This window comes from Eptesicus fuscus, chromosome 7 (genome assembly GCF_027574615.1).
Source record: "Eptesicus fuscus isolate TK198812 chromosome 7, DD_ASM_mEF_20220401, whole genome shotgun sequence".
Classification (NCBI taxonomy): domain Eukaryota; kingdom Metazoa; phylum Chordata; class Mammalia; order Chiroptera; family Vespertilionidae; genus Eptesicus; species Eptesicus fuscus.
The window spans coordinates 53550033-53567746 of record NC_072479.1 but is presented as its reverse complement, the minus strand read 5'-3'; the positions used below and the strand labels follow the sequence as shown (position 1 = coordinate 53567746).

General features: G+C 50.4%; 1 protein-coding gene across 1 annotated transcript; it reads right to left on the bottom strand.

The window, feature by feature from the left end:
- Positions 1 to 4111: 4111 nt before the first annotated feature.
- Positions 4112 to 16745, bottom strand: TIMELESS (timeless circadian regulator). Its single transcript, XM_028156234.2, has 28 exons — positions 16664 to 16745; positions 16364 to 16517; positions 16123 to 16237; positions 15965 to 16027; positions 15318 to 15419; positions 14898 to 15053; positions 14521 to 14654; positions 14226 to 14313; positions 13553 to 13729; positions 12974 to 13191; positions 12640 to 12743; positions 12327 to 12496; positions 10179 to 10301; positions 9927 to 10078; positions 9531 to 9628; positions 9319 to 9448; positions 9020 to 9221; positions 8631 to 8776; positions 7735 to 7817; positions 7531 to 7648; positions 7359 to 7441; positions 6994 to 7136; positions 6664 to 6844; positions 6511 to 6579; positions 6276 to 6394; positions 5306 to 5531; positions 5077 to 5181; positions 4112 to 4947 (listed from the first exon to the last, which is right to left on the bottom strand). The coding sequence occupies exons 1-28, from the start codon at positions 16743 to 16745 to the stop codon at positions 4874 to 4876; spliced, it is 3615 nt and encodes a 1204-aa protein (XP_028012035.2). The 3' UTR covers positions 4112 to 4873.
- Positions 16746 to 17714: the final 969 nt, after the last annotated feature.

Genomic DNA, 17714 nt, shown 5'->3' with positions numbered 1-17714 from the left:
ATAAAGAGAATACTTTTGTCCTAATTGCTCTCCAAAACTTCTAACTACTTACCATATCCCATTCTTGAACACAGTTCTGGTAAAGGAGACTTATCACCTACGTGGCACTGAATATCTGAAGTAAAGCTGGACAAATGCTGGAATCAACTTTCCCCATAAAGCACCTCAGAATAACTGGAACGTTTGATAAATTATATTGTCATCATCCATAGACACTAAGAGGCTCTTCTTAACTTGGGGGTTTCTTCAGCTTTTTGCCTAATTCTTCAACAAGTTTCTGATCATACCTGCAGTTCTAGGGGATGGCAGCAAAAGCTCTGACTTGTGTCACCAGCAACGTGGGAGATGGCTCCTCAGCAAACTCAATTATCGTTTGAACTGCTAGACCAGCCATCCCAGTGGGTGTATTTAATACATTCCTCAGGGTGACAATCTGAGTGTTGGATTTATCCCCACAGACCCCTCAGAATGACCTTACTATTGCCAATGCCTTCTTCCTCATGGTGCTTTTTACTCCTCGAACGAGGGTTTCAGCAGTCCTTTCCTTTCACACTAACAAGCTGAAGCTGCAGAATGTGGGCTTCCGTTGGGCAGCCAGCCTCCTCCTGGGCCACCTCGAGAGCTAAGTTGGACAGGTACATCGGCAGAGGGGCTGAGGAGAGATCCTGGCGGGTCTTGGGATCTGGTTAGAGAGCACGTTAGAAGGATGCCCAGGTTCTGTGAAACACAGCTGGGAGGTCAGAGCCCCTTTCTGGACATTGCTTGGAAAGGCAGCCACTGGGGATAGCAGGCTACAGCAAAGCAGCAGCACCGCCTGAATCGTGGTGGGTCAGCAGAAAAGCCCTGCTGGAAAGGAGCGACGGTCAGTTGGGAAGTAGGCAAAGGCTTAAGGTGAAGAGACACCAAGACTGGTCAGAGCTAGGAAGTCTTAGCCCTTGGAAACCTGTTATCCTAAACATAGCTTCACCCCTACCCCCCCAGGCTTTGAACGATCCTCACCTGCTCACGAAAGAAGCCAGAGGATCGAGATCATCCGAGCACGTCCTTTGCCTCGGTGCTTCCCTAATGGGAATGCCTGTTTCCTACATCTCACTTTCTCTCTCACCCCAGCCAAAAACGATGACTCCTCCGAAAACTGTGAGGACGTAACATCAGCAAATATTTATCCTCCTCTTCAGCCTCAGGCGTGGTCCTCCTCACCTTTGCCCCATGCTGACCAACAGGCCTTCCCCTCGGTGGTTACTGCTTCTCCTGACCCAGGTCTCTGCAGACCCAAACCTGGACCAGGAAAAATCCCTCTGTATCTTCTGGGGAAGCAAGGAGGGGAAAGGCAGCTTTGCCAATGATTTCTGGGGAGGGGATGCCAAAATAGTTCTTTTTCAATGGAATTATCAGATAGAGGAGGAGGGAAATAGAACCTACTAGCAAGTCAGATAAAATCAGAGCAATTTTTCAGTTTTTACCTTCTTAATTCCAATGCAGTACCCTAATGAAACACATTCATTATCACAATAGTATCTCTTCCTAAGCCTGCACTAGCCCATAGGAATGAGGGCTTCATTTCTCATCTAGGGGTCTGGATGAGAAACTGCAGTCTGGAAGACAGGGAATGACGGCATGTGGGGCCTCCTAAAACTGGCACCAAAGTCTACATCGTGCCATAAAGGTCCCTTTCTGGTGCCATAACCCACTACTGGCAGACAGCCAAAGGTGTCCTGGGTCCCTTCCCCCAGGTTACTCACTCCTCTCGGCCCCAGGAAGGGGCCTATAACAAGCAAAGAGAAATCAGAAAGAAAAAAGGAGAAGTTTCTAGGACCTAGCCGGGTAGTTCAGTTGGTTAGAGCGCCATCCCGATACGCCAAGGTTGAGGATCTGATACCCGATCAGGGCACATACAAGAAAAAACCCAATGAAGACATAAATAAGTGGAATAACAAACTGATGTTTCTCTCTCTCAAAACAAATAAATAAATAAAATAAAAAATATAATAAAAAAAAGAGCTCTGCCGAAACCGGTTTGGCTCAGTGGACAGAGCGTCGGCCAGCGGACTCAAGGGTCCCAGGTTCAATTCTGGTAAGGGCATGTACCTTGGTTGCGGGCAATCCCCAGTAGGGGGTGTGCAAGAGGCAGCTGATTGATGTTTCTCTCTCATCGATGCTTCTAACTGTCTATCCCTCTCTCTTCCTCTCTGTAAAAAATCAATAAAATATATATTTAAAAAAAAAAAAAAAAGAGCTCCAAACTTGTGAACAGAAAGAAAAGCCTAGATCCTTTGTCTTTCAAGGATATTGTGGTACATAAAAAGGCAAAGTTTGTGGTGAATGAGCAGCTAAATTGAGGTCAGACTTGCTTTTGTAACTTGGAATTTCCTAAAATAAATAAATAAAAATAAAAAATAAAACATTTTAAAAGGTTTCTACAGGAGCAAGTCTTCAGGGAACTATACACTCCTAAAATTGGGAGAAGAAACTGGGTGTAGAGGCATCTAACACTGTTGCCTGAAAATCCTGGATCCTTCAGATTCTCCCATTTCTTTTTTAAAATTTTTCATATATAGTTATATTTCTCACATTTCTTTTAATTGTCTAAAGTTTTATCTCCTTTCCCCCCAATTAACCCTGCCCCAGCCATTCCCACCCCGGGCAAGCCCCCACCATCCCACTGTCTGTGTCCATTGGTTATGCTAATATGAATTCTCCAGCTTCTGACCTGAGTTTACCATCATAAATGGGCCTATCTCCACCTCCAGTTCATTGGCCAGTGTCCTCATCCTCAATATGAAAATGCCATTTTGTTGACATTCCGTGAATTTCCAACTCTAGTGCCTTGGAAACGACAGGGGAGGGACTGCCTGTGTAAACATGGCAGGGGGAGAGAAAGTGGTGGTGAGCTTGTCTTCAGGACTGAGGAGAGGAATGAGAGGGCTGAAGACAAATGCATGTCCCCCAGTTAGACTTCTCACCTTTGCTCCTGCCCTTGTCTTCCACCTGTTCTTCATCAATTCCCATCAGATTGTACTAGTTTCAGTGTACAGCACAGCGGTTAGACATTTATATAACTTCCAAAGAGATGCCCCAATACGTTTAGTACCCACCTGGCACCACATAATTATATTATTGACTGGCTATATTCTCTATGCTGAACTTCACACCCCCATGCCTATTTTGTAACTGCCAATTTGCACCTCTTAATCCCTTCACCTTTCTCACTCAGTCCCCCAACCCTCCTCCCATCTGGCAACCATCAGTTTGTTCTCTGTGTCCATGAGTTTATTTCTGTTTCATTTGTTTGCTTATGGGTTTTATTGTAATTAATGGCATTTATTTTTTAGAGTAGTTTTAGGGTTATAGAAAAATTGAGCAGGAAGTATAGACTGTCCCCAAATAATAATCCCTCCCCACCAACCCCCGTTTCCCCTATTAACATCTTACATTGGTGTGATACCTTCGTTACAATTATTTTTAAATTTTATTATTTATTTTATGATGTATTATTATCTAAGTACATAGTTTACATTAGGGTTCACATGTTTAATTCAATACCAAACATATTCATTCTACCTTTAGAGGCTGTCGGAAGAAGAAAAAGCCAAGTCAGAGAAACAAGACAGCCCAAATGCATCCTTTACCGAGGGCTCTCCCTGATCTGAACGGCTATTTTCTGAATCTCACCTTTACCTTACCTCACCTGGAAACACAAGCGAGCCAGCCAGCTGAGTTTCCAAGAACAGGGAAAGGCGTGACAATTGCCATATTTACCCACTCCTTCTTGCCTAGACTTTGTCTTTCCCTCTGCCCCGTGCTGACAAACTGGCTGTTTCTCCCTTTGCAGCTCCTGTTTCTTCCTCCTGCAAACTCTTGTCACCCTAAAGATTTATCCTAGGGCAGTGGTCGGCAAACCGCGGCTCGCGAGCCACACACGGCTCTTTGGCCCCTTGAGTGTGGCTCTTCCACAAAATACCACGTGCGGGCGCGCACGTACAGTGCGACTGAAACTTCGTGGCCCGTGCACAGAGGTCGGTTTTCGGCCTGGGCGAGTCTATTTTGAAGAAGTGGCGTTAGAACACTCAAGGGGCCAAAGAGCCGCATGTGTCTCGCGAGCCACGGTTTGCCGACCACTGTCCTAGAACAAGGATCTTGAGGTGAGAATATTTTTCTGTGCCTTCTGTAGGGAAAGCAAGAGAAAATGGAAGGTTGATGGTTTGTTTTAACCTTAATAGTCAAAAGGTCTCCCAAGAGCACAGCAGGGTACTTAAGACAGATTAGAAGTCAGATCAACATTGGCAACTTTTAATCTTACATGGTTAATTCAATACCAAACACAAACCAAACATATTCATCATCTGCGGAGTACTGCATCCCAGCCCCACCTCAACTGCAGGAATTAGGCTCAATCTGGTGTCTAGGCTGTGATCATAGGAAAGAGAATGAAGATGGGAGCATCTGGTGCTTTTTAAGTGGTGTTATATCCCTACCCATCATGTCACGAAGCTCCCCGTCTGGGGCCATGACCCACCTCCAGCAGAGAGCCAAAAGGAACAGACCAGTGAGAGAGATCCAGGGCACCTTCTAGGTTTCACTCACTCCTTTCGTTTGCTAAGGGGCACTAATAACCCAAAGAATGGGTCCCAGAAGAAGCCGGGACAGGGGGCTACCGAGGCATCCGGACCAAACAGGGAGAAACAAGGAGTGAGTGAGTACGGGAGTCCAGCACCATGGTCTGAACTTCCTGGACCCCCGTCCATGGGGAAGCCCAGGCCTGTACTGCTTCTGTCCAGTACGAGGCGTTTCTGGTCCTGCATGAGCCTTCCAATTCTGGTTTAAACTCAGCACCCACATACAGGTCTATCGCTACCCTCAGGCTTCCGGCTCTTCAGTCGCTTTCCTCTTCATCCTCAATACAAAACCGTTTCTTCTTTTGGATTCCTGGAACTCCCAGCTCTGGTGCTGTAAGAAGGACAGGAGTGAGAAGAGAGAAAACAGCTAACACGTGAAAGGGGAAGCGGGGGAGAGCTTCATCTTCAGGACCGAAGGGTGCCAGAGGTCAGAGGACAGAGCAGGGCCCAGACTCCCTACCTTTGCGCCCGCCCTCATCTTCTTCCTGTTCCTCATCGCTGTCCAGCAGTTGTCGCTTCTTGGCTGCCACTTTCGGCTGCTCTTGGACAGCAGCGATCTCTGCCTCTGAAATGACCGTAAGAAGCGTAAGATTAGGGGATGGGCCCTCATAGTATCAGAATACTCCATCAGCCTCTAGAGCAACATGGCTGCCACACAGTGAGTCCTCAATAGGTGGCCCCGCTCTTACCCGCTGGGGACACCAGGCCTGCTTTCTTTTTTCGGGCCAACAGGAGGGCCCTCAGGGCTTGTGCCCGGTCTTCCTTTGGGTGCTCTCCCTCGGGGGCTTGCTCTCCAGGAACTTTCGGGTCTAGCCCTGGCTGAAGTTTTCCCTCTTCCTCTGCTTGACTCAAAGAAGCTGCTGCCCTCCGGAGCTGGGTGGGACTCAGCTTGGCTGGAATTCGCCAGAAGGTTTCCTACAAGGACAAAGAAGTTGAAAATAAGAGACTTTAATATTATTCACTGAGTAACTATGAACCTGCACTGGTGAAGATCCACAACGGTTATGAACTTACTGCTTATTTACCCAGTACATGCCCAACGCCTAGCATGGTGCCTGCTGCACTAAAAAGTTGTCAGTAATATAGTTGTTAATTGAATAAAGGAATCCTGGGGGACCTAAAAGGGTGAATCAGATACATCCCCTCCGTCAAGAAACGTACAACCTAATGGGGAAAAAAAAATCAGTGTAGTCTAACACCACAGGATTGGGGCTGCATCAAGGAAATGAACAAATCTCAGTGGCCAAAGTGATTACTTTCGCATCAGGGATAGAAAGTGAGAGAGACTGCTTCTCTGGGGAGGTGACGGCCGAACTGACTCTTCAGGGTTGGGTGTGTTGGGGCTTCCGGGAGAGGGGCTGGCATGATCAGGTGTTTGGAGCAGGAAGAAGCCTACTATCTGGAGGATGAAAGCAGTCCAGGTGACGATGGAGTAAGATAGGTATGTGGGTGGTGTGGCCGTGACGCTACAAAAACGGACCAAATCTACATCTTAGGAAGATAACTAAGGGGGCAGCGTGGACCACGGACTCAGTGGAAGGAGAAATTGGAGGAAGACTAGCAGAACAGCCGGTGCAGAGTCTCGGTCAGCAAAATGAGGAGGTGTATTTTGAAACAGCACCAACACAACTTGGCTGACACTGTGCCTGGTGCATTTACCTGCTCAGAGGCAGGAGGTCGAACCCCTAGCTTGCGCAACAGCTGCTGAAACTGTTCCTTTTCCATGGCTTCCTCATTTTCTTCCGTCAGCGGCACCAACGGCACTGCCTGGGAGCAGCCTAGAAGAGGGTCCACAGTCATACGGTCAAGACGTGAAGAAAGAACTGGTCCTCTCTCCCACGACCAGCCGCTTCCAAAGCCACAGTCCCGCTGAAACCACCCTTTACCCTCTCACCATCCTCTTCCCGGTCGTTTGCTGCTTGAACCAGGCAGTTCTGGAGCCACAGGAGCGGAGCAGAAAAGCCTGCGGGAGAGGAAAACTGAACGCTGGTCCACGTGCGGAAACCCCTCCTCCACGCGAGACTCCTCGCCCAGCCCAAGCCCTCACCTTCCTGCCGCAGGCTTTGCCCAAGGTCTTCAGTTGACAGGACTGAGCTCCCCGGGGGGGTTTGCTCTGCTTCTGAGCACTCCTCTTTCTCCTCATTCTCCTCACTATCTCCCTCTGACAGGCTTTCCTCTTCTTCCAGATCTTCCTGGCAAAAACCTTTCGGGGACTCCTCTCCATTAGGCTAACGTTCAATGGGCGTGGGAAATGAAAGGGGACAAGGTGAGGAACTGAGTGGAGTCCTTGGTTCTGGGTGGACCTAGTCAGAACAGCCCGAAGCAGGAAGATCCTGGGCGGGCTACTTCTACGGAGCACTCAGGGGGAGATTATTACCGAGCCCGGAGGTGCCGACTTCTTCCGGCGTTTCTTGTATAGCTCCCGCCGCTCAGCCACCAGCCCCAGAGCCAGCAGTTTATCCACTATTCGGGCCCGTGAGCGTCTGGCTGTGATATTCTTCATGATATGACCCAGGACATCTATAAAGAAGGAAAGTGTGAATGCTCAAGAGCAGGAGAGGGAAGAGAAGTAAAGGCAATCAGAGGAGAGAAGCGAGCTTGATTCACTCGAAAATGATACCACGGATATAGTGAGTGGAGAGAAGGGCTGGGACAAGCCTTACATGGAAGCAGGAGGCAGGGGGAAGACATGGACAGCACGGCTCTCCTCTCAGAGGTTCCCTGAACGTCTACCTCACTTACCATCTGAGGCCTGGAACTCCTCAAAAAGCCGCTGCAGCTCCAGCTCCTGATCTTCTGTCCACAGGACGATGTGGGTCCCTTTCCTGGTTAGGAAGGTGTCAGTGGAAGAGGCGGCCGCGGCCGTGAACAGAGCACTCCCCATCTCAGTTCCCTCCAGAACGTGTGCCTCTACCTTTGAAAGTCCTTAACACTGTCAGCCAGCCCCAGCCGCACCAGGTGGTGGATGACCTGCTTGCGTGTCCGAGGAGCAGTTCTCAGGTGTGCCAATATGGTGTCCACCACATCCCGACCTGAGATGGAGGAGTGAGGCAGTAAAGAGGGGTCCGGAGCGCATGCTGCCCTCCTCACACACTCGTCAGATCTCAAGGCCTCATACCTTCCACATCCTTATGGGCAAGGTACAGTTCCCGAAGCTGGGCCTCCTCCTCTGGGCTCCACGCAGGAGGCTTACGACTAGATCTAAATGGGGAACGGAGAGGGGAAGCTTGTAGGCTATGGGCCCAAAAAAGGAGACCAATGGTCTTCTCTGGTTAGTTCTAAAAGGAACAAGAAAGACAATACAGACACCTCAAAGGAGCCAGCCAGCAGAGGCCTACATATGCTTCCTTCCCCCGACTTCCATCCCACTTAACCCAAAAGTCAAACTAAGAGGTTTTCCAGGTTGGGCCAATGGAGCCTGACACTGCAGGGACCAAGAGCATTATGGGAAAAAGAAAAAAGCGTGCAAAGAGAGGAGCTGAGACACTAAGGAAAAGAGGCCAAACATTTCTATGAATCCTCATGATTCGCCAGCACATTCTAGGTTCTCCCTGGGGGCCACCTCCCCCTCCCGCCCCGTGAAGCTCTGGAGAAGGAATCTAGAGTAGGCAGGAGCCGCAGGCTCCAGTCCCATCCTTCTCTTGGGTGACCTGTGGTAAAGCACTGCGCCTTCACGGCCTGTTTTCTCAGCTACGCAAGGGGAAAACAGTTGCACTAACTCAGTGGTCGGCAAACTCATTAGTCAACAGAGCCAAATATCAACAGTACAACAACTGAAATTTCTTTTGAGAGCCAAAAATTTTAAACTTAAACTTCGTCTAACGCCACTTCTTCAAAATAGGCTCGCCCAGGCTGTGGTATTTTGTGGAAGAGCCACACTCAAGGGGCCAAAAAGCCGCATGTGGCTCGCGAGCCGCAGTTTGCCGACCACGGCACTAACTGATGTGCGTGCTCCTCCAGCTTTGACACTCTGTGACTGTGTCACCCACCCCTACTGCCCACCCTGGAGCTCACCCGCCGTCCAGGGAGCCATAGCCCTCCGTCATCTCTCGAACCACGGAAGTGTTCTTCCAGAACAGCAGCTCCACAAAGGCTTTTTGGTTGACTGCAGCCAAGGCAAAGAACTTGCCCAGGATGTATTTTGCAAAAGTCACTAGCTCCTGTGGGAGAGGGAGGCTGCTGTGAGGCCTCTTGCCTAAATGTACACACAGTCAGGCCCGCTAAGTATTTTCTCGACACCTGTTCCCAGCTGCCCCCCCTCACTCAGACTCTCTTCTCCCCCTCCCCACCGAGCTCCCTCAACCAGACGGCCTACTTCCTCACCGTTCTCTCATCTTCCAGCCCTCGACCCCACTCAGGACTCCCCTAAGCCTTCAGACCCCCATGCCTTAGTATCCCCTCACTTTGTAGGCCCCAGCGGCAGGGTCACTAAGCAGACGATTGAAGAGGCAAAAGAGTGAGAGCTGGAAAAGAAGGGCTTCCATTTTGAGGTCGTGGGCCAACCGGTGCAGCATCTTGACGATGCAGTGGTTAGTGTGGGCACTGTTCTGCCGGTAACTCCGCAGCAGCAGCACGTAGGCTCGGATGACAGTTGAGCTGGCAAAGCTGCACCAAGAGAGGGAGGGAGAGAAGGTCGGCATAAGACACTGCTCACAGCCCCTCGACCTCCCTCCTGGGACCACTCAGTCCTCTCGGCCCGCACCGTTTCAGGTAGTCCAGAAAATTAAATTCCTTCTCCGACACCTGGACCACTTGCAATTCTTCCTCCTCCTCCTCCTCCTCCTCTTCCTCTTCCTCCTCCTCTGCCCCTCGTTCCTCTGGCCCCAGCTGCCCTATAGGAAGAGTGACGATTGCTGGGTCTCTGGTGCTAGAGAGAGCTAGAAGCAGGGAGATGGGAGGGGGATGGAGACTCACGGGGAAGGGGGGCACAGAGGATTTGCTTCAGCAGCTGGATCTCTTCCTCTGGGGAAATGTCTTGAGAGCCAAACACATCTCCTTCTGGCCACACCTCTCTGGAACACAGGGAGAAAAAAGGCTTTAACCAGAGGGAATCTGAGTTATAATTTGAAGTAGGAGAAGGAATTTAGACTTATGTGTCAGTTGGAAAGAGAACGCAAACTATTATCTCAAAGAAGCAACAATTAAAAAAAAAAATCCTCCCCAAGACTCAGTACTTAGTCTAGAGCCCCAGGACTTCAGATGGGACTTCTCTCTTTTGAAGACGGAGGACCCTGTAGCATAGTAAACGTCTCCCTTTGCCCCCAGAAGCCAAGAGCTGGACCCGGGAGGACGGGTGGGCAGGGTTCTTACCGGGCAGACCTAAGGAGAGTCAGGGCCTGAGAGGCCTGGCTAGCCAGCAGACAGTCTTGGATCCGCACCATGGCTTCTGCCCGCTGCTCTTCCACGGGCACCTCTGAGGCTGCATCAAAGGGAACCATGGAGTCCAAACGGAGCTCAGGATCCTAGAGCGAGATGAAGGCTGTGGGGACAGAGAAGAAGGAAGCCCAGGCAGCCAACCCACAGCACGACCCTGAGGAAGACAGGGTTTCTGCAGCTACCTACCCGGGCACAGCACTGCAGCTGCTCGGCCAGGGACGGCCACAGGGCCTCTAGGTCCCCTGGGCTGCAGGCGACATCACCAGAAGCAACAGGCTTCTTTTTCTTCTTTCTCTTCTTTCGTTTGTTCTATGGAGAAAGCTGTGTTAGAATGGCAGGAGGGCTAAGGAAGCCTTTCCCCACCCATGTCTTCTCTAGCATTAATTAACTAGAGGCCCGGCGCATGAAATTCGTGCACAGGTGGTGTCCCTAGGCCTGACCTGAAATCAGGACCGATCTTCCCCGGCAGCCGGCCCCGCCCCCTACTGCTGCCACCGCCGCGGTCACCCTCTGTGTGTGGGGTGACCAGTGGGGCTATCGAGGCCCCGGTGCCGCCCGCGTCAGCCACCACCCACCCCCGCCCTGTTCCCCATTGAGCGATCATAGCCTGCCGGCTGGGGAGAGGAACCAACAAGTTGGCTATTCCCACCTGCTTGCTGGCCCTGCCCCCCACCGCCACCGGTTGACCTGTGTATGTGGCGTGACTGGCGGGACAATCAGGGCCCTGACAGACACGCCACCAACCACCCCCGGTTCCCTGTTCCCCACTGGACCATCGGAGCCTGCCCACCAGGGGAAGGGACCCAGAGGTTGGCTCACAGGCCCCAAACGGGTGATCAGGGCCTGCGGGCTGGGGGCAGCTCCTGCGTTGAACGTCTGCCCCCTGGTGGTCAGTGCGCGTCATAGCCGACTGGTTGTTCGCTGTCTGGTTGATTTGCACATTACGCTTTTATATATATAGATTAGATGTCTGAGTGAATTAATCATTCACAGAGTGACCACTATATGCTACTCAAAGGCAACGGGAAGCAACAGTGAACAGCCCATTTCCTTGTCCTTGAGGAGCTTACAGTAAGGGAGAGAGGTGAATCAGGTTTCAGTGGGGACGGGACCTAGAATGTGGCTGAGCAGAAAATGCCATAGTAAAGCATAGGAGGAGCACTTGACTCACTTCTTGGGGTCAGATATCCTAAAAGCAGTGACATCAAGCAGAAGTTTATACGGTGAACAGATTTGCTATAAGGATAAGAAATTCTACATGAAAAGGCTTTGTAAACTGCATAGCACTTTGTAAAACTAGCCTGCAATTTTTTCTCCTGAAAAGCAGGAGCGAAGAGTCAATACCCTGTCCTGCCCCTCCAAGGCATGGCTGTGAACCAGCCTTGTGGGATGAACTACGGAGCCCTTAAGGTTCATACCCTATTCAAGGAACTTAGAATCAAACACAACAAAAGTTAAGAGCTTGAGCTGTGGAGTCCAGAGCTCTGGAGTTAAGTACTGACGCTTGGCCATTTACTAGTAAACGTTGAACAAGTTTTTAACCACTTTGTGCATATGCCCTAGTACTGGTGTGAGTATTACAAGAAAACTAGCACAATGTCTAACATACAGTAAACACCCAATAAATGATATCACTTATTACTGCTGATAATACAACAGAATCCTGAGTTTTAAAATACCTTCTAGGAAAGTCTCATGGATATCACTGCCCTTTTCTAGTCCAGTTCTGACTGAACTTTAAGCTTTAGCAGATAGAATTCTAGGAAAATTTTTACAAAGCAGAGACCCTGAATGTCTACAGGATACAAATTTCTTGAGGTTTTCTTCTTGTGCCAGACTTTTCGTTTACACGTCACTTCAGGCTCATGGGTAATCTTCCAACCAACTGTGGGACTGTGGAGATTGACACAAGCAGCTGCAGTTCCTCTAACAGTAACTAATACAGGAAGAGATCCCAGACCTTCTGAATTTCCATTTAAGGCTCTTTCCATCTCACTACAGCTCAGAAGTATAACCAGAAAATACCACAGCATAATCACTAAACTCTAATATTATGAACCCCTCGGGTTTCTGTGCTTATCAGCACCTAGTAGGTGTTCAAGAAATGTTTCACGAATGAATTAAGATGTTTATGGTCCATCAGGGATTGATCTAATAAAAGTAGGAAGCCACAGTAGACTCACACTATCGAGTCTCTTCAACAAACCTCTCGCCCTCTTAGATCAGAGTAGTTCTAACAGGTCAGCTGAAGCTACAGAAAATGTGAGGAGGAGACAGAAGCCCTGTCCTCCCCCTTTCCCTCCCATCTCTTTCCACACCTGGGCTGCCCAGTACCTGCACCACCAGGTTCCCTCGGCTCCGACAAAACCGCTCCAACATCTTGAGGAAGAGATGGGTGGTTTCCACCAGGTCAATGAGGAAAGAGCGGGGCTGGCATCGCTCATCGAACTTCCGAAAGAGTGCCAGGAACAGCTCTCGATACTCCATGACATAGAAAATGTTGTCTAGAAATGGGACAGAAAAAGGACTGGAAGGACTGGACTGGGAAGTTCAGGAAAAGGAGATGGGTGAGGTTGGGACTAGGAAGAGTAGAATGCGGGTCAAGAGATGGGGAAGGCCAGGATCAGAGACCAAGCCAGGGCCTCACTTTTGATGATGCGGCTGCTCTCCCTCACAGCCTCATCTGGCGACACGTCCATCTCATTTACTGTGGCCAGAAGCTCCTGATAGGCCTTCAGAGCCAAGTGCATCCTGGGAGTTGAGGGAGAGAGGAGGACAACTTAGGACATAGGCTCATGGAAACAGTACCACTCCCCCCACAAAACAGTGCCATCAAAACCAGAATGGGCCAGCTAGTACTTGCCTCCCAGCCTGACCACCTTAATCCTAAAACGCAAAAGAAAGTACCATCCAGAGTTCAGGTGTTAAGGTTCCTGGCCTGGCCACTGTGTCCAGCTGACTCCAGTTCTCACCCCACTCACCGGCGTGCCCAGGAGGCGGCTTCCTTGCGGTCAGTCAGCATCATCTCATAGTAGTTGGTGAGGTTCTGCTCAATGAAGTGGAAGGTACGGACACTGAGGGTCTCAGAGACCAGGCCTGGCTTGAAGGAGGCAGCCCGGTTGAAGGCCATGAAGAAAGCCAAGGCCCACATGTAATAGGTCTCATCGTGCTGCTGAGCTCTCTCCCGAAGCAGGTTATCCTAACGTCCAGGGGAAAGAAGACCAATCCATGACCTTGGGGCTTCCAATTTCCTCCTGTCCTATGATAATGGGAGGGACCCTGGACACTACCATAACACCATTCCAGGATCCACAATTCCCAAGCCTCTCTCCTCCTCCCCAGTATCTCCACATTCACTTCCCCTTCATCTGGAGTGATCTCTTGAGAGCTTTTAACTTGCTCCTCTTCTGACATTATCACTATCTCTTAGGAGCATCCTATACTCTTCCCACCTACTAGTCCACACACCAGGGTCAGCTTCCCATGGGCTCCTCCCAGTTGCCCTTCTTACCCACCACGACCCCCGTGACCTCTCCACTCCATCCTTCCTAGGCTCTCACCTTCACCAAGCCCATGAGCCGGTTGTAACAGTTCTCCAGGAACTCAGAGCAGAAGTCTCTGAGGAAGAGTCTCACGTTGAGGGCAGAGCGGCGCTGAATGGACAGCTCCCGGGCAGCCTGGCGGCGTTTAGGCACCCTCCGGGGCTGCTTTCCCAAATCCGAACTGTAGTTTCGGAGCTAGGGGTACGGGTGGGGGATTAGAATTATTCCAACCACCACCCTCTGCTTGCAACTCTTCCCACATCCCTGGTTCTGCAGTTTTCTCAAAAGAAACTCTTAGAAAGTCCTCTCCCACTGGACATAAGTGAAGACAGAGGTAAAGACAATGCCAGAGGCTCTGTTTCTAACAGAGAATCTTTAAAAAAAAATAAATATTTTATTGATTTTTACAGAGAGGAAGGGAGAGGGAGAGAGTTAGAAACATCGATGAGAGAGAAACATCAATCAGCTGCCTCCTGCACAACCCCCTACTGGGGATGTGCCCGCAACCAAGGTACATGCCCTTGACCGGAATCGAACCTGGGACCCTTGAGTCCGCAGGCCGACGCTCTATCCACCTGAGCCAAACCGGTCAGGGCCTAACAGAGAATATTTACCTCCAGAGACGCTGACCCTCCTTAGGCTCCCCAGCTCCACAACATGGAGCTCCCACCCCAGATGGGAGCACACTCACATTGTGGAGACCTTTGTGAAAGATGAGGTCCCTCTCTCCAATGGATTTCAACCCCTGGACAATGTAGGAGCCCCCAAATCGAGAATGCCTGCAGTGAAAACAAAAACAAAAACATTCAGGGTGATTCCTCAATTCTCTGGAAGTTTTATCCCCATTTCTCTTTCATCAGCACATCAGAGCGTGTTGGAACTGCAGAATGTTATCTGGTCACCACTGTCTTAGACGCTGGCTCAGGCCCTCAGCTCTCCACAGTGAAGGAGTGGGCACATGGCTGGAGCAGCTCCCCAACACCCACCTGTTGCCACGCTGAAGGGCTCGAGTCTTCTTTTCTGCCATCTCTCGCTGGCGCAACACCTCCAGTTCTGCCACATCGGTGCTCCGCTCCTGAGCTAAGCGCCCCTGTCCCACCCCTGCTAGCTGCTCAGGGTTCTAGATTTGGAACAAGGAGGGAAGAGTCAGAAGGATGGTCATTCCTTACTCTGAGTCCACTCCTACTGCTGGCAGAAAAAATGAACAAAATAGAATTGTTGATGGAACCCCATACTCAAGACATGGCTACTCTATGTCACCACCTTCCCCCGGAGAATTCAGCCATTATTATAAGAGCAATTCTGGCCACATAGCAGCAAAGTACATGGGCAAAGGGCCTGGGGCAATAGGCCAGGGTCTGACCTGGTCACGAAACATAAGGGAGATGATCTCTAGCACGTGTAGGCTCCACTGCTGCTCAGTGGGCGAGCTGGCCAGGAAGAGGAGCAGGTCGTCCAGGCCACTGAGATGAACTGCCCAGAGAAGCTGGTCATGGACGCTGGCGTCATCATCGATCCTCTGAGCAGTGAGGGGTGAGGAGAGATAGGAAGGCCAGTCAGTTCCACGGCCCTGCCTTGAGGTTCTCTAACTCATTCTCTGACCAAGGTTCACCCCGAGATTTGTCAGAAGACAAACACACACACACACACACACACACACACACACACACACACACACACAAAACCAAAACAAAACAAAACAAAACAAAACAAAACAAAACAGAAAAGGGCAGCCCAACCCAACCAAACACAAGAACTCAGACAACCCAAGACCCTTTCTCACCTTCTCCTGATCCAGGTCGGCTGGGATGTGGAGAATATTTCTGACCAGCAGCAGGATGCGCTCAATCAGCAAGTTGTCTTCCTCCTGCCGTTCCTCCCAGCCCTAGTCAGGAGGAGAGTGAGAGGAAGAGACTCTCTGTGGAAGGCAGGCAACATCTACCCTGGCTGGGGGGCTGAGGCACAGAGGAGGATCAGTACTGAGAGGAAAGAAAAGAGCTCACTCTCTCTAGAGTCTACCTGCATCTTTCCTGTCCCACTGCCTTCCCCGGGCATGCACTCTATCTGGAGCACAGCACCTTCCCCCCTCTTCTTCCCCCCAGGTGCATACCTTTGCTTTTTCTCTCTCCTAAGTTCCACGGGCCCTTCTCTTGCCTCTGTAACTTATTTTCTGAGCCCATGCAGCCCAGCTGGCTCACGTTTTCTACCTCTGTGACTTTCTAAATAAACTTTCGCTTTTATTTGGAAGAAAAAAAGGAAAGAAAAACTTCAACCAGCCCATAGTTCAGTGGACTGGACTATGTAGTCACAAGACTGGGGCCATGTCTCGAATCTCAGCATGTCCCGACAATGCCCCAACTGGCGCTCTACCCAGAGGAGGAGCAAGGTGCTAGCTGTCCTTGGGGTCTTGGAAGGCGGAGACTCACTCACCAGCTGTAGCAGCTCATACAAGGTTTCACTGAGGACCCCAAAAGCCTTCTCACTGGCAAAGGCCTACAAAATAGAGGAATGGACCTTAAGTAGCTCCTACCCTCTCCTTCCCCGCTGTCCCCCAGTTCTGCTGCAGGGACTGTAAAGGAGAACCTCACCTCTTTGTAGGCCTGCAAGTGAGCCAGCACCTGCAGATAGTGGTGCCGGAAGCTGGGCTCCTTGGGCACACTGCCAAAACAGAGCAAGGCCGGCTGTGTCAGGTTCACCATCAGCCTAGGGAAACAATGAAGGAGGGAGAAGTGGTTAAGTTTCCTCGCCAGGCACAAACACCAAGACCCATCCGATCAAACAGCAAACGCTGGCACGCGGTGAAAGTGAAAAAGCTTGGGGGGCAACCACCTGATCACGGCATCGAAGAGAGCCTTGTCCTGGCGATGTTGGGTAAGGATGGGTAGAAGGTCACTCTGCAGGATCTGGGCGGCCCCCAGCTGCTGCCGCACATCCCGAGTCTCATCCTCGTGCCTCAAGTAGCAGATCAAATCCTTCACACTCGCTTCAGGGACAGAACAAACACGTACATGGATCCCTGGAAGAAGCTCCGCCCAGGCCCATGTGCTTTTTATACACATGGCTTGAGAAATTCAACAGAATTCAACTCAAGCAAGTTTTTTTTACCTGTTTCCTCAGAAAGGTACTCACCTAAGCAATCTGGTTCCTTGTGGTACGTGTCTCCCTCCAAGTACCCAAGGGCACTGCATGTGGCTAAAAGTTCGCAATTCATCGTGCATCAGAGGAGCAGCCAACAGGGAGGTTCGGCAGGTGGAGGCAGGGGAAATAAAAATGGTGAGTCTGCAGAGACAGGGAAAGGTAACAATTATAGGATCCTCTCCATGAAAGGGAGAGGGGAACAGGGCAGGGCCCTGATGAGCAGAGTATTCTGAACTGGATCTTCAAATGCTCCACTTTAAAAAATATATATTTTTTATTGATTTCAGAGAGAGGATGGAAGAGGGAGAGATAGAAACAACAATGACGAGCCGGAGCCGGTTTGGCTCAGTGGATAGAGCGTCGGCCTGCGGACTCAAGGGTCCCAGGTTCGATTCCGGTCAAGGGCACGTGCCTTGGTTGCGGGCACATCCCTAGTGGGGGGTGTGCAAGAGGCAGCTGATCGATGTTTCTCTCTCATCGATGTTTCTAACTCTCTATCCCTCTCTCTTCCTCTCTGTAAAAAATCAATAAAATATTAAAAAAAAAAAAAAAAAGAAACAACAATGATGAGAGAGAATCACTGATCGGCTGCCCGCCCCCCCCCCCCCCGCACGCCCCCCACTGGGGATTCGAGCCCACAACCTGGATATATGCCCTTTGTTTTGTTTTTTAATTTTTAATTTTTAATTTTTTAATATATTTTATTGATTTTTTTACAGAGAGGAAGAGAGAGGGATAGAGAGTTAGAAACATCAATGAGAGAGAGACATCGATCAGCTGCCTCCTGCACAACCCCCACTGGGGATGTGCCGGCAACCAAGGTACATGCCCTTGACCGGAATCGAACCTGGGACCTTTCAGTCCGAAGGCCGAAGCTCTATCCACTGAGCCAAACTGGTTTCGGCTGGATATGTGCCCTTGACTGGAATCGAACCTGGGGCCCTTCAGTCCACAGACCAACGCTCTATCCACTGAGTCAAACCGGCCAGGACTCAAATGCTCCACTTTTGTCAGAACCAAAAGTGCTGTTCCCCGTCCCAGA